At 43.6% G+C, this 15,974-nt stretch overlaps 1 protein-coding gene and 1 pseudogene across 2 annotated transcripts in view; one reads left to right on the top strand and one right to left on the bottom strand.

Moving 5' to 3' along the window:
• The window catches only part of WBP1L (WW domain binding protein 1 like), a 58,570-nt gene that overhangs the window by 34,144 nt on the left and 8,452 nt on the right, over window positions 1-15,974 (bottom strand). The window contains exon 1 of one of the 2 annotated variants that reach the window (XM_019988583.2): window positions 1-1,024. The exons of the other annotated variant lie outside the window; for it this stretch is intronic. Within the exon in view, the coding sequence (XP_019844142.1) occupies window positions 1-27 (27 nt within the window). The 5' untranslated portion in view covers window positions 28-1,024. Of the gene's footprint in view, window positions 1,025-15,974 lie in introns of those variants that run through there. 2 annotated transcript variants of the gene reach the window in all.
• On the top strand, window positions 12,882-13,004 carry LOC139180051 (small nucleolar RNA SNORA70; annotated as a pseudogene).

Below are 15,974 nucleotides of genomic sequence, written 5' to 3'. Positions count from 1 at the left end.
CTGTCTAAGACCCAAAAGGAAAGGCATCCTGCAAGAGCATCGTCCACACTAACGTTGGGAACAAAGGGCTTTTGAAAAGTTAAGGTCTTGGAAGGAGCATTTCCCCTGGCGGGTCTGGTGCTCAGCGTTCCCAGTTACCCGGCCTTCCTTAGCAAAGAAGAAAAAGTAAACAGAGTCCTGGGACCAAGCGGGCACTCTTCCTCCTGCTCTCCTGGCTGCTCCCCCCGCCTGGCTCCGACCCACCCCCACCTTCTCGTGACATATCTCAGACGCAGCAAAGCTGAAGCTGTCTGCCAAGGGGGAAATGACATCAGTTCAGGCACGGCAGAAAAAACTCCAGACAGCTGCTGTAGAATACTGAGGAGGATGTGCTGCAAACCCACGAAGTCCAGCTCTGGACCCACCTAGGGCTGGAGCCGACAGTGAGGGGGGACAAGGCTGCTGCCCCCTCCCCTTTGCTCCCCTTGGCTCTGAGCAGGCTGGACTGTACATAAATCAAGGTTTTAACACTGCAAAGAGCTACATTTCTCTGAATAATGACGGGATTCTAAGAGCTCCCAGGGAATTGTTTCTCCTCCTTGGTTAAGAAAACAGGGCCCAGGAGCTGTCAGTTTCACAGAAATTTCCCCATCCCACCTCTGCCAGAACCGGTGCTCAACAGTGCACCGTGCCTGGCTGTTCCAACTTTCTCAAGAGATGGATGCAATTCAGAGAGGGCTGGGAGAGGTACCTCTGTCCCAGCGAAGGTAGGACATGTTACCTTGGGTGCTGACCTCTCGAGCCCTTGCTCTGACAGGAGAGTTTATGTTTCATAAACAGACTGCATGTACAGGTGCCAACATCTTTCCTCACTTGTCTTACAAAAGGTACAACAAGTCCCACCGCAGCCTCCAAGTTGCCAGTGAAGCAGATCTCTATATTTAAACTGACTCTTGCTTCTGAAAAGTTCACTACCTTAGGTTTGTCAGACTTTCTTCTCTAAGTGCAGTTTATGGAGAAATGGCTCTCTACAGGCAAGCTTTTGTACAGGAAGCAAAGGCCCCGGGGTTGGCGTCCTTACCTGACTCTTCCCAGTCAGCAGTGTAAGCCAGCTCTTGACTGGCTAGCGTTCCCTAAACAGCAGGTCACACTCACTCCCTCCAGCCGTGAAACCTTTAGCAAAGACAACAGTAGCAAGAGTCTGTGTTTGGATTTGGACTTGCAGAAACGACGCACAAGGAGAACAATCTTCAGAGGAACGCTGTAAACGCAAAGTTACTTTCTAATAACTTCCTAGGCTGCAGATTAATGATATTTCCATCACTCAAAGCAAGTATACCTCATCTTTTTATTTTCTGCAACAGTTTTCTTTCAGTGATACTCAGCAAAGGCCCCCGTGGGACTGGCACTGTGCTGGGCAGACCCAGGTAAATAAAAAATGATTCTTGCAAATTATTTTTCACCTCTATTATCTTTCATTTCTACTGAGGACAATACACTTACAGCAAGGTGACTTGCCAAAAGTACTTTTCAATCATTAGCGAAACCAGCCAGACACACAATGTACTTGCTGCAGGTCTCCCACTGACGGTCAAGGTCACATCGACTTTCCTGACAAGGAAATGAATAAGCCAAGCCAGCTGGGCCATTTCCTGGAGTCTCACAAAGAAATGACCAGCAGCCTCATTGCTATGGAGAAGGGAAGAGGGGTGAAGTGGCTTCTGCCACCGCAGGTGTTTGAGGAGTACGAAGCCATTCTTCAGCGAATATGTACCCTCAAGACACGGTCATCTAGTCTAGCCCATGCCTTGTTTCTACCCTCACACACAGGATGAACAGCCAGCCAGGCAGGCCTGGACACTCAGACACATCCCTCTGGCGAAGAGAGAAGAGACAGCTTTCCATGCCCTCTTTTCATTTCCTCAAATGTAGACCATCCTCAAACACACCCAGCATTATTAACTTTGACAATGAAACTACTGGAAAAGGCATCCTCAACCCCTCCTAGGCAACTCTGCTCTGAACCTACCTGACAAGACAGCATGACACCCACAGCTCAGCATACTATTAATTCATTCATTCCACATCTACATAACACCCACAGCCAGGCACTGGTGTAGGAGCTGGAGGTACCTCTGTGAGCAAGACAGTCAAGAATCCTTGCTCTAATGGACAAAGGAAACTTTCCACATTTCTAAATAATGTTTATCAGCAGTCATCTCTGATTAAATGGAACTGCAACAAGATTACTAGAAATTAAAAAATAATTTTGTCAAAGTTCAATCTAAATGATCAAAATTGCAACACAGGCCTCCCAATTTCCTTGCAACCTAATAAATCATTCTTTTAAGGATGCTACTCAAGACAGTGTTTCTAATCAGCATTTGTCAACTTTTTTCTTCTTACAAGATTATAAGATTCTGTGTACAAGGCAGCATTAAACCGAAAACAACATCACGTACTCTAACAAAGTGACCACTGAGATGGCATCTTCCTCACTGATCTGCTTTTCCTTGCCCCTAGTCCTTGACCAACCCTCACTGAGCTCTAAAATTTGGGGGATGAGGAGAAAGAACAGCTGAAATGGCAAATGCAGGCATTCCCAGGAAGGCAAGTTCACATTGTGCCATGACTTACAAATATTACCACAACCCAGGGACAAAGTAGTCAATTTGGGGATTTAAGAAGCAAAATGATAATCAGTAGTTTCTACTAGTCTGAAAAAAGATTCTTTTATATAAGTGATCCAGGTTCATACATGGTGGACCAAAGCTAAGTCAAATCCATCTTCAAACCATTTTAGTCATCTCCCTGACACAATGTAGAATTTGATTCAATGCTGAATTCACCAACTTAAAAAAAGGGAGGGAGGAGGAATTCTCTGGTGGTCCAGTGGTTAGGATTCTGTGCTTCCACTGCCAAGGGGTACAGGTTCCATCCCTGGTCAGGGAACTAAGATCCTACATGCTGCAAGTCACACTAAACCAGAACTGACAAGGATTATGCTGTCAAAATGTTCTAGTTTAATAAGTGTTTATGGCCCTGAGTAGTGACAAAGATAGTAATGCTGAAAACCCTTTGCATTAATTTATTAAAGAAGACATACTGCAACAGCTATACTTCCCTGATATCTCAGTTGGTCAAGAATCCGCCTGCAATGCAGGAGACCCTGGTTCGAGTCATGGGTAGGGAAGATCCACTGGAGAAGGAATAGGCTACTCACTCCAGTATTCTTTGGCTTCCCTTGTGGCTCAGCTGGTGAAGAATCCACCTGCAATGTGGGAGACCTGAGTTCAATCCCTGGGTTGGGAGGATCCCCTATGGAAGGGAATAGCTACCCACTCCAGTATTCTGGCCTGGAGAATTCCATGGACTGTATAGTCCATGGGGTCACAAAGAGTTGGACACGACTGAGCGACTTTCACTCACTCACTCATTGCAACATAATATATATTCATAGCTAGTGAAATTCATTCCTTCGCTATAGTTGATTTAAGAATCTTTTGGCAACATTTTCCTAGGCAGCCTATGCATTTATCATCCTTAAATTCTGAGAAAGGGCTTCCCTGGTTGTTCAGTGGTAAAGAATCCACCTGTCAATGCAGAAGACACAGGTTCGATCCCCGCTCCAGGAAGATTCCACATGCCAAGGGGCAACTAAGCCTGTGCACCACAACTACTGAGCCTGTGCTCTAGAGCCTGGGAGCCACAAACACTGAACCTATGAGCTGCAGCTACTGAGGTCTGCATGCTGAAAGCTTGTGCTTATCAACAAGAGAAGTTACCTCAACGAGAAGCTCATGTACTGCAGCTAGAGAGCAGCCCCTGCTCACTGCAACTAGAATGCCTGCACAGCAACCAAGACCCAGCACGCCAAAACTAAATAAATAAAACTTTAAAAATAAATATTAAAAAAAAAAATTCTGGGAAAGAGGCAGGGAGAGATAAGTTATTTGCTAGTACTGACAATGAAACCAGCCTTTATGTTAAGAACTTTTATTTAACCAACATCTCATGATCCCATCATGTAGGTATTAATATCCTTACTGCTCAGCTGTAGAAACTGAGGCATATGGAGACCTGCCCAAGGTCATATAGCAGGCAGAGTAAGAGCAAGGATCTGAATGACGTCTCTGGCTCCAAAGACTCTTTCCTTTACAGTAATACAGGAGTCATGATATTAAACCAGAAGTGACCAGTAAAGCAAAAACCGGAACTGAGGGTCAGCTAAACGCTAAGCAGACACTCATGTTCCCAGTCAGTGTTCTAGAACCCTCTGTAGACTGTCACTTACCACTGGATCTGACAGTGGTGTTCCCAAGGACAGGGTCAGGGCCTTGCATTCGGACCGACTCTGGGGCCTGAGCTCCATGAGGTAAAAGACTAGGACAGTCCTAAAGTTCTCAAAAGTTCCCAACATGCACCTGGTCCCCACACGAGGAGCAAGGTGGCATGGAAGGTCTTCCATGCCTTGGATCTCAGGTAAGCTGGTGAAATGTTCATTGGCCAGCAGAGGCTAAAGGAGACTAGGGCTGAGGGCTCTGAGTTTCTCATTTCGCAATCAAGGAATCTGAAGAAAGAGGGTTTTGTCAGAACAGGATAGCAACTGCCAACTTCCAGGGCAGGAGTTAATCTCCAGACCTAAAGCCTTTTATTTCCAGACGCTTTGAGTAGAGGCTGTGATGCAGACACAGAACATCTAAGATAAAAATAAGAGACCTTTCTTATCACTCTCAGGCTGTCTACAAGCACATTTAAATGCCTTCAAGTTCTGACTCAAAAAATGCAGAAATGAATACTTACCCAAACCCCAGACTGACAGGAGCACCACAATCAAAGTCAAACCAAGACATCATGTCACGAATGCAAAGCTGGGCATCAATAAAAGGATCCTGAAGTAATTATTTTGGGGAATGCCATAGGAAGAATTCCAAGCCCAGAACAAAGATTTGCAGAACCTTGCTAAGTAGAAATGTTACGGACTGTTCAGCTGCCAGAAATCAAGAATACTAACTTATCTGTGTCCTGGGGCTGGACAAAGGCAGACAAGGAGCAAGCCTGCCGAGGCAAGGTAACACACCTCTCCTGGCTTCCGAGAGGGACAAGGAGTTCTACAAGGCACAGGGCTTGTTTCTTCTACAAGGCCTCCGTGAAAACCCGGGGATGCTCTCCTACTACTTTCCTGAGTCTTCCCAGAAGTTGGCTGGGTAAACAGCCCACAACTGCAGTACACAATCACTTGTTAAACATCAGATGATATATTTCAGAGAGGGAGAACCTGAACCTATGTTGCTATCTCATATTTTACAGATGACAAACATGCGCTTCAGTGTAGTTAGGTAACTCTTTCAAAAACACACACCTAGTAGGCAGTTGGAGCCGGCATTTCAGCCAGACCTGTGTGGTTGGACAAAATGGCTTGAACACGCATGGACACAGTGTTTTGATATTACACCCGTCACTTCCCCCTCTTCTGTGACATGATAGTCACAGTCACGTCCAGCCACCAGGATAGACCACGGGGATGGGAAAGATCACTACTGGATGAACTGGCCTTGCCCTGAAGGAATGACTTACTCAATTACACAGTGAGGGAGAAAAGACCTCAGACAGAAACAAATGGCACCCTATAATAAAAGTGAGGGAAGGAGTAGAGCCAGAAGTGTAAGAAGAGCTTGAAGAAAGGAAGCTGTTGAGGGACAGACTGGCCAAAGAAAGTGTCACCGTGAGATGGCTAACTAAAAAAAAAAAGTAGGGTTTGGGGGAGAAGGTGAAAGCACTAAGCAAGGCCAAGCATGACAACAAGGGCACACGGGGCATTCAAGAAAGGCTGAAGAAGATGAAGCAAAGATCAGCTGGCGGAACAGTGCAGAAGCCAGCACATATGTCTGTTTACTGAGCACCTGTAAGTGGCACAATTTTTCTTTCTGATGACTATGGTAGCACTATAAATGTCAAGGGCAGGAATTTCTATTTTGTTAAGTAAGTTAAGTATCTTGGTTCTCTTGCTGTTTGATTATATTTACTCCGAAAATATGATAAATCCTGAATCTGATTTTGTGGGGGGATGTGGGAGGTGCAAGAAAGACATCCATGCAATGCTGCTACTGCTGCTAAATCGCTTCAGTCGTGTCTGACTCTGTGCAACCCCACAGACGGCAGCCCACCAGGCTCCCCCGTCCCTGGGATTCTCCAGGCAAGAACACTGGAGTGGGTTGCCATTTCCTTCTCCAATGCATGAAAGTGAAAAATAAAGTGAAGTCGCTCAGTCGTGTCCGACTCCTAGCGACCCCATGGACTGCAGCCCACCAGGCCCCTCCGTCCATGGGATTTTCCAGGCAAGAGTACTGGAGTGGGTTGCCATTGCCTTCTCCATGCAATGGTACAGCCTTAATCTTTTAAATAGAGAGAGAAGTCAAAGTAGCAGAAGCTGAAAGTGGTTTACAACAGCTTCCTAAGGTTTCTGCCTCCTGCTTATCTGCCCCTTAACAAGAAAATCCTTTTCTGTTGACAATCAATCACTCTTGGTATTTATTACCTTAGTGGATAAATATTTACTGCCTTCTCTGGAAAGTCTAGGGGTCTCTGAAACTCACCACTAACCAGGAGCTGTCACTGAAGGTTAATGAGCTGCTGCTGGGTCTACAGTTTTAGCTTTATCAAGCACAACAGCAGCCTTGTTTGTTTTTATACCAAAATGCTAGGTTCATTCTTCCTGCCCTGAAAACAGTTCAACCTCAACCAAACTGGCAAGTAGCCAAGAATTACAGGAAAATCAGCAAGCTACAACTAAGGCTGTCCCCAGAAAGATTTCATGTCTCCTCACAAACTGCTCTCTAAACCAAAAATCGGAATAAGAAAAAAGGGGGAACCTAGGTCACACCAAATACATGATACACACACACATGACCTGGAAAGAGAACTCCATTTAGGGAAATTAGACTTCAGGGCCTCCACTAAATCTGATTTCAGCTTCCACTTAGGGGCAGGACAAAGAGAGACTCAACCCACTTTTGGTGAAATGGTGGCAGGCCCCTGGAAGGGCCAACATCATGTCATTTTATTCAAGACACCTCAACTCTGAGGACCTGCAAGCAGCTCTGGGCTCTCCGGGTGCAAAGTCATAAGAGCAAGTGTGCAGACTCTCCAATGTAAGATCTTGGTTGTGCTTTATAAGAAGATCTGCTCCCTTGTCTATGTGTCAGCAAAGTCATTTATTCTCAGGCCTATCTCCTCTTGTATAGTATAAGCAACTAAGGGCAAGGTACATAACTTCCATTTCTGTGTCCCTCACAGTACCAAGCAATGCATCGCACAAAGCAGGCCTTCAAGAAAAGACGGTCACATGGATGAGGGAATTGACAACTACAGAGAAAATGGTAAAAATGAAGTTAATACAACTAAACCCAAAACATTAGGGCAGGTGACTTTTTCCTGGTCACAGAAACCTGAAAAACAGCTGAGAGATAAAGAGAGCACCTGGATGGTATTCTGAGCTCATAAGGCTTGATGAAGGGATTGGGAAACCCTCTGGTTATCCACCTCCAATTTTCTCAGCTGAGGAATTTAAAGCACTTAAGCCATCTCAAAAGCCAAACTCCCTTCCTCAAGGTACACAGCTGGGACATGACTGAACGCCCCAGTAATAGTTTTTCAGATATGGGGAATGGGATGAAGCAGGCCCTGGTTTTGTCTCCCATCCACCAGAAATTCCATTAGCAACACCAGGAAGTTTCCTTTTCTGCTTAAAGGACTATGAGACTTAATAAGGCCTAGCTGGAAACACAGCTCCTGGCACCAAGCCTTTTCTCATTTCCTAGATCTTATGTAAATCAAATATTACCTCCTCCTTCCTTAGGGTATTTGGTAACCAAACTTTCTTCAGGTCTAAGATTTCATGGTCAAAAACACCAGCAGAAAACTTTAAGACAACTTATCCTTCCCAGAAGATGTAGGGAGTGCAGAAACTTCTGGAACACACACGTCCATAGCCCAAGTAAGATGATGACTGAGGTGGTGAAACTGGAGAGGGAATCACACCAGATGCCAAGGATGCTGGACCTTTCATCACATTATGGCCAACCAAGGCCACACCTGAACCCTGTGGACTCCCACAGGATGACAGCAGTATGTAAACCGACTTCAAAGACACTTTGACCATGGCTCCAAATCATGAAGAAAGCATGAGAGCAAAGCAAAGGTGGGCAGGCAGACCCTATTCTGTATGCCTAACGTCTAGGGGAGAAAATGCTGGAAGGGCCTCTGAGAAAGCATCCCATCACAGCAAGAAGTCAGTGCAGGCTACTGTACCTCTCAGGAAAAAAGGCAGCAGGTACCAATATCCTATTTTATATTCACCGTTCCGAAGTCCTTCACTTTGCTCAAGATGCATATCCTTGGCAAGGCGTGCTCAGTATTATAGAAAAGGAGGCACTGACCACTGAGAGACACAATAAAGCATCATTCTTGCAAAGAATTCAAGGTTTATAAACTACTTTCACATCTCTCTTCGTTGTTCCTTACATCAGCTGATGATGGGGCCAGGCAGTTACCACCACTCCCACTTGCCGGACAGTACACCGAAGGTCTGAGAATGCTAGGTGACCTAGGGCTAGACCGACGGTTTCTAACTGAAGGGGCAGAGGTCTTCCCGTAGAATCCCAGTGAGTGACTGCCTACAGGCAGACTTCCCTGCAAGCTAGACTCTGTCAGGGCTCTGGCACTCTACCACTCCTTCTCATGACCCTGGGCCAGTTACTTCACCTCTCTGAGCCTGCACTACTTCTATCAGCATCACCCAGAGGCCGCTCCAAGGCAGCTATTTGTGTGATAAGATGCTCACATGGTTGAAGAAGTTTACGGTCTCTTTTAGAGATTCACGGTGCATGTGCTTTACAGTTAAGCCTCGGAAGGGTCCCACAGTTAAGCAGCTTCTTTAACCCTAAGCCTCCTACACTTCAAACAGCACAGCCTTTCTTACTGAACATTTGTTCATAGAATCATTATCTTATCGTGTCTTTCAGCCTCCAAATTCTATTTTCCATCTCTACTCATCAGTCGTGAACTGCTCCCCGCCCCCATACTGTACCCTGAGGGCAGGCGTAGTCAGTCAGGCTCTGGATGGGGGACACTGCTCTGGACAGCTGAAAAACAAGCCATGCGGGCTGGTCTCCTCTATTCCCCGTGTTTCTCTGAACCTCTGTGCAATCTCTGATAAGAACAGGATTTTCCCAAAACCTCTCCCTACACAATCAGAAGTTAATCTTTCACTTTATATACTGGGCAGAGGCTAGAAATGGATGCATGTATCCCCCACCCCCTAAAAAAAAGACAAAGATTTCAGAGGGATAAAGGAGAGGACTGCCATGATTAAAACTTCACCACTAGAGCTGTTCAAGTGAAAAAAGAAAGACCTGTGGTTGGAAGAGCACTTTTCGATACTCATAGGACTGAAGGGTATCGCTGGGTAGTATAACTTTTCTAAAGTGGTGTAACTCTTCTGGATAATTCCTTATGAAAACAGAAGAACTGTCATAATTAGCTGAATTTTCTCATTAGATTTTTACCTCTAGATCCAAATTAAATTTTCACATGCAAGATCCTCTCCTGTAATATTAAGGAATTATTGTCAAGTTTTTAGGGTGTGGTATGGGAGAGCGGTTATGTTCTGGAACAAAGTTCTTTTATCTTGTAGAGATTCAAACGGAACTATTTATGGTTGAGATGATAGAAGTCTGCAACTTGCTTCAAAATAATTGCAGTGGGGATGAATGAAAGTGAAAGTAGATATAGGTAAAAACAAGACTGGCCAAAATGCTAAATTGCTGAAGTTAGGAGGTAGGTACGTAGGTACTTCATTGTATTATATCATTCTCTTTAGCGTTATTTTTGTAAATGTTTAAAATGCTCCATAGTAAAATAAATAAAGGATCTTATTCTGAATAATGTCCATTTTTTACCCTAAATAATATTAAGTTTAGAAAGCCCTAAAAGAACTAGGGAACACCAAAAGCTTGAGTAACAAAAGAACATAAAGTGACATTGATCAAAATTAAAAACAGCTGTATTTTAAAGGACACCATCAACAAAATGGGAAAAAATCAACAGAGAACAGGGAAAAAATATTTGCAAACCATTTATCTGATAAGATATTAGATAATGATATCAGATAAGTATTAACTGTGGGATTCTTCAGAGGCTTAACTGTAGAACACATGTATCATGAATCTCCACAAGAGATGGTAGAAGACTCTGGCCAAGAGAAGGCAGACTCTGTGGGCCTCTTACAGCAGAAATGACTGTCTCAGAGCCACCTCTAAGCCAGCTCAAGTAATTGGCCCCGGGTCATGAGAATCAGAGGTAGCATGGCTAGGTGTAGAGTGCCAGAACCCTAACAAAGTCTGGTTTTAAAGGAAAATCTCTCCTTGAGCACTCACTCACTGGGATTCCATGGGAAGGCTGCTGTCCCTTCAGTCAGATAAGACTGCTTATTTTAAAATAAGCCAAGGATTGAACAGGCATTTCTCCCAAGAATATAAGCAAATGACCAATAAGAACACAAACAGATGCTCAGCATTACTAGTTATTCAGTTCAGTCACTCAATCGTGTCCGACTCTTTGCGACCCCGTGAATCGCAGCACGCTCCTCCTGCCCCCAATCCCTCCCAGCATCAGAGTCTTTTCCAATGAGTCAACTCTTCGCATGAGGTGGCCAAAGTACTGGAGTTTCAGCTTCAGCATCATTCCCTCCAAAGAAAGCCCAGGGCTCATCTCCTTCAGAATAGACTGGTTGGATCTCCTTGCAGTCCAGGGGACTCTCAAGAGTCTTCTCCAACACCACAGTTCAAAAGCATCAATTCTTCGGCGCTCAGCCTTCTTCACAGAACCACAATGGGATGCACCCACCAGGATGGTTATGATTATTAAAAAAAAAAAAAAAGGCAACAGTGTTAAAGAGTATGTGGAGAAGCTAAAATCCTCACAAATTGGTAGTAGGGATATATAATGGGGCAGCCGCTATGAAAAACAGTTCCTCAAAAGTTAAACAGTGATCATATGACTTAGCAATTCCACTTCTAGGTATATAACCAAGAGAAAGAAAACATATGTCCACTCAAAACTTGTATATTCATGTTCAAAGCAGCATTATTCATAATAAACCAAAGTGGAAAGAGCCCAAATGTCCATCAGTGAAGAACTAAATGTGTTACATACATACAATGGAATATTCATTGGCCATAAAAAAGGAATAACATATGGCAGCAACATGGATGGACCTAAAGACCATCATACTGAGTGAAGTCAGAGACAAACATCATATACCACTTATATGCGCAATCTAAAAAATTGATACAAATGAACTTATTTGCAAAACATAAATAGTCACAGATGCAGAAAACAAACTTATGGTTACCAGTAGGAAATACACTGGAAGATTAGGATTGGCAAATACACACTACTATATATAAAATAGATAACTAATAAGGACCTACTGTATAGTACAGGGAAATTGTCTCAATATTCTGTAATACCTACATGGGGAAAACAATCTAAAAAAGGAGTGGATATAGGTATATGTACTCTTTGGAAGGACTGATGCTAAAGCTGAAACTCCAGTACTTTGGCCACCTCATGCGAAGAGTTGACTCACTGGAAAAGACTCTGATGCTGGGAGGGATTGGGGGCAGGAGGAGAAGGGGACGACAGAGGATGGGATGGCTCGATGGCATCACTGACTCGATGTACATGAGTTTGGGTGAACTCCGGGAGTCGGTGATGGACAGGGAGGCCTGGTGTGCTGCGATTCATGGGGTTGCAAAGAGTCAGACACGACTGAGCGACTGAACTGAACTGAACTGATAACTGATTTACTTTGCTGTACAGCAGAAATGAACACCAGCTTCCCTGATGGCTCAGCAGTAAAGAATCCATCTGCAATGCAGGAGACATGGGTTCAATCCCTGGATCGGGAAGCGCCCCTGGAGGAGGAAATGGCAACCCACTCCAGTATTCTTGTCTAGAAAAAATGCCATAGACAGAGGAGCCTGGCAGTCAATGGGGTCACAAAGAGTCAGACACAACTGAGCAAATAAGCACACATGCACGGAGACACACAACACTGTAAATCAACTATACTCCAATGAAAATTTTTTAAAAAGGAGTGGCTTACTGACATGTTACAACATGGATGAATCTTGAAAACACAATGCTAAGTGAAAGAAGCCAGTCATAAAACAGCACATGGTATATGATTCCATTTACATGAATTGATCAAAATGGACAAGTCCACAGAGACAGAAAGTCAATTAGTGGTTGCCAGGGATTTGAGGGATCTTGGAAGGAGGGGTGGGAATGACTGCTGATAACAGCACTTCTTTTGTAATTGATGAAAATGTTCTGAAAGTAGATAGTGGTGATGGTGGCCCAAACTTGTGAATACACTAGAACTCACTGAATTGTATATTCCAAGAGAGTGAATTGTATGGTATGTGAATTACATCTCAGTAAAGCCGTATTAGGTCTGGCATCCTGCAATCCATAGGGTCGTAAAGAGTTGGATGTGACTGAGTGACTGAACAACAAAAGCTGTATTAAAAAAATAAAATAAAAGCAAGCCTCAGAAAGCATTCTCAACTCAGAAGAGGAAGTACCAAATGGAGGTTGGGGACTGGTGTTAAGAAGCCTCAGGGAGCCCCTCAGCTCAGTAAGTACATTGTGAGCTGAGAGCAGCCAGATCTTCAAGTGGCAGCGCTGGGGACAGAATGAACGATGATCCAAAACCCCCCCTCTCTTCCTTGCTCAAGAGAGTACAATGGTGTGTATATCAGAGTAACAGCATATACCCTAACTTACCTGCTCTAAGAATAAATAATTTCACACTTTACTATTAGAAACCAATTGTTTTGCAGCCAATTAAGCTGATCATGGGGGCCTGGTGCAAAGGCTGCAAACAGCAGCCTCCTCGGTAGTGTATGCAGCCTGTTGCCTGTGCGCAAAGGTTGCTCAAAGGGATCCTGGAGACAGCCCTTTCCAGGACCTTCAAGACTGGCATGCTGTCCCCAGTCAAGGTTCCAGACAGGTAGGCTCAGTGTCTTTGGAAGGCCTCAGTGGCCAGTGGCCTTCCAAAGGGCATAGTGGTCAGGGTCCACGTTGGCCAAATTATAATGTCTATCCGCACCAAGCAGCAGAAAAAGGAGCATATGACCAAAGCCCTCCTTGGGGCCAAGTTCAAGCTCCCTGGCCATCAGAAGGTCCACGTCTCCAAGAAGTGGGGATTCACTAAGTTTAATGAGGATGAAAACATGGGAACAGAAGAGTGGCTCACCCCAGATGGCTGTGGGGTCAAATACATCCCTAATATTGGCCCCCTGCACTCGTGAGAGCCATGGTGCTGTCTCCTCCTTACTCATACCCACCAGTAAGTCCTACTTTCCTGTCCAAAATAAAATGGCGAAAAAACACCTCTCACCTGATTGCCAAGGGGGATGGTATGTAAAGTGGTTCATGTTCAGTTTGGACAAGGAGTAAACCAAAATGTATTCTTAAATCCCTCCACCAAAAATAAGTCTTGCGTCAGTAAGGGAATGGAGAAGCCTTAATGTTCACCAGAGCTAAAATAATTAATAATAACAACAACAAAGGTTAACATTTGCCCAGTAATTACTATGTGGCAGGTACTGCCTATAGGCTAGGTGCTAATATCCCATTTTACAGATGAGGATACTGAGTTAACTAACTAGCCCAAGGTTATATGGAAGTAATCTGGCTCTAGAGTCTGCACTCTTCAACAATGCCAGTTTCAAGCATCTCTTCTTCTGGGATACTACCATGGAAGGGTGGTAGTTTGGGCTTGAAATTAAACTCGTGTGCCTCACAGCGACTGGCCAATAGCTCCAGGCACCTGCCTGACATTCTCGAGGGGACCACAAACCACTTCTTTTGGCAGATGGGCAGGCATTTCTACCCTCCTCTGGCTACAGGCCCACTGCCCTTGGGTGAATCCTGCTCCACAGCAAAGGGAGCAACCAGTTTGCAGACAGGGAGGAGACCTCTAGGCCTTTGAGGAAGTAAACCGAAATGGTCTCTAGAAGCCTGTGTTAAGAATCAGAAGACACATCTTCAAGGACAAGCAGAAGGCGCCAGTGAAGAAATGTTACTCACGTGTGTGGGGAAGTAAGCCCTCCTAATGGGAATGTGAGCTGATACAACTGTGTTGGGAAGCAACTTGGCACTGTTGGCCCCGAATTCCAAATGTCCACACGTTATAACCCCATAACCCCTAATTCCACTTCTAGGAATCTAACAAATTGCAGACAGAAATAAGTGCAACAATGGTCACTATAGCACAGTGTGAAAATGCAGAACCTTGGACACAATGTATGTTCATTAATGGAGGGGTGGTTAAATAACTTTTGATCTCAAGCAGTAACATACAGGCATTAAAAAAAAAATCACGAGGCATACATGCCATATGAAAAGAAGTCTACAATATATGAAGGTTTAAAAGAAGTGCATATTGTTAAAATACTACATGTAAAGTATCCATTTTTGTTTCAAAAACAAATGAAAGATTCTATTCAATACTCTAATGGCTCACATGGGAAAAGAGTCTAAAAAATAGTGGATATGTGTATATGTATAACTGATTTGCTCTGCTATACACCTGAAACACAATATTGTAAATTCAATAAAATTACATACTCCAATAAAATTTAAAAAATAAATGAAAGAAAACAAAGAATGCTACCCATACCAACAATTTCATGTATTTTATGTGTATATAAATTTATACATAGGAGTTATATTGCTGTATCTATAAATATGCAGCATAAGCAGAAAAACCACCAAAAATACACACCAAACCACAAACTTTCAATTTTTCCCCTAAGTATTTTTGTATTTCTCTGTTACTTATCATTGTTATGAGCCATTATTATTTTTGTGTAATTAAAAACTGATATGAAAACGTAACTTAAAGCCCAAAGAAAAGCAGCAATCGGGTCTAAAAAAGGCAATGGAGAGACAGCCAGAGTGGACCTTCTTCTGAATCAGGCCAGAGCAGGTTTTCTGCTCCTCACCCCCATCCACCACAGCAGCAGCAGCAAGAGGATTTGCATATTTGAAAACAAGGGGCTCAAGAAAATAGAAAGAAGTACACAGGATGAACTTCTTACACTATTCAACTCTATATTTAAGTCCCAAAGAGCTACAGTGCTCCAACATCCCAGTGCAGAAAGCCAAATGTTAACGTTCTCTCCCAAATAAACCACAAATATGTAAATCCAATCGATAAACTAAGCTATGGTGCTTTCATTCTGTGTTTGATTGGTTAACACAACCAGAGTGAAATTGCCAGGTGAAATCTTAGATGAGGAATATAATTTTTAAATGGGGAACAAATAACAGTTATGAGAAATATGATTATTTTCTCCATGAACAGCATGCTTCTGATCTATAAGAATGTATAATAAAATAGTGTTACAACATAATCCGTCTTGCTCCATATTTAAAAATCAAAACAGATATTTTTTTATAACTTCACTCTAAGATCCACGATTCCAAGCCACAAATATTCTTACAACATCTTACATTCACTCTCATCTCTTCCAAAACAAATTTAAATTCTTTAAAACACCTAAGATTGTGAATCAAAACTGAGCCGTGACACTATGAGAGTGACGATGGCACCAGGAATAGAAGATACACAGCTCATCTGCTGTCCCACAGAGGAAAGTATGGAAAGATGAAAACCAAAAGTAAATAAATCCGGCTATGGGAATGTAGCTGAGTGAGTGAGAGGATCCAAAAAAACCCCATCCAGGCAAGACTCACAAGTATGAAAGGATGACGGACTTTAATTCCCACACTGGGAAAGCCCAGAATTGTATCAACAAGCTGCAGAATTCAATAGAATGCGGTTTGTTTCCCTTTTCCTTACCTCCCAGGTTGCAGTATTCTGGATTTATTGTATTTCTTTGTTTGTGGTTTCCACATTG

The sequence above is a fragment of the Bos indicus genome, chromosome 26 (assembly GCF_029378745.1).
Source record: "Bos indicus isolate NIAB-ARS_2022 breed Sahiwal x Tharparkar chromosome 26, NIAB-ARS_B.indTharparkar_mat_pri_1.0, whole genome shotgun sequence".
NCBI lineage: Eukaryota > Metazoa > Chordata > Mammalia > Artiodactyla > Bovidae > Bos > Bos indicus.
The sequence above is the reverse complement of the archived record's forward strand: the minus strand, read 5'-3'. Positions and strand labels throughout refer to the sequence as shown.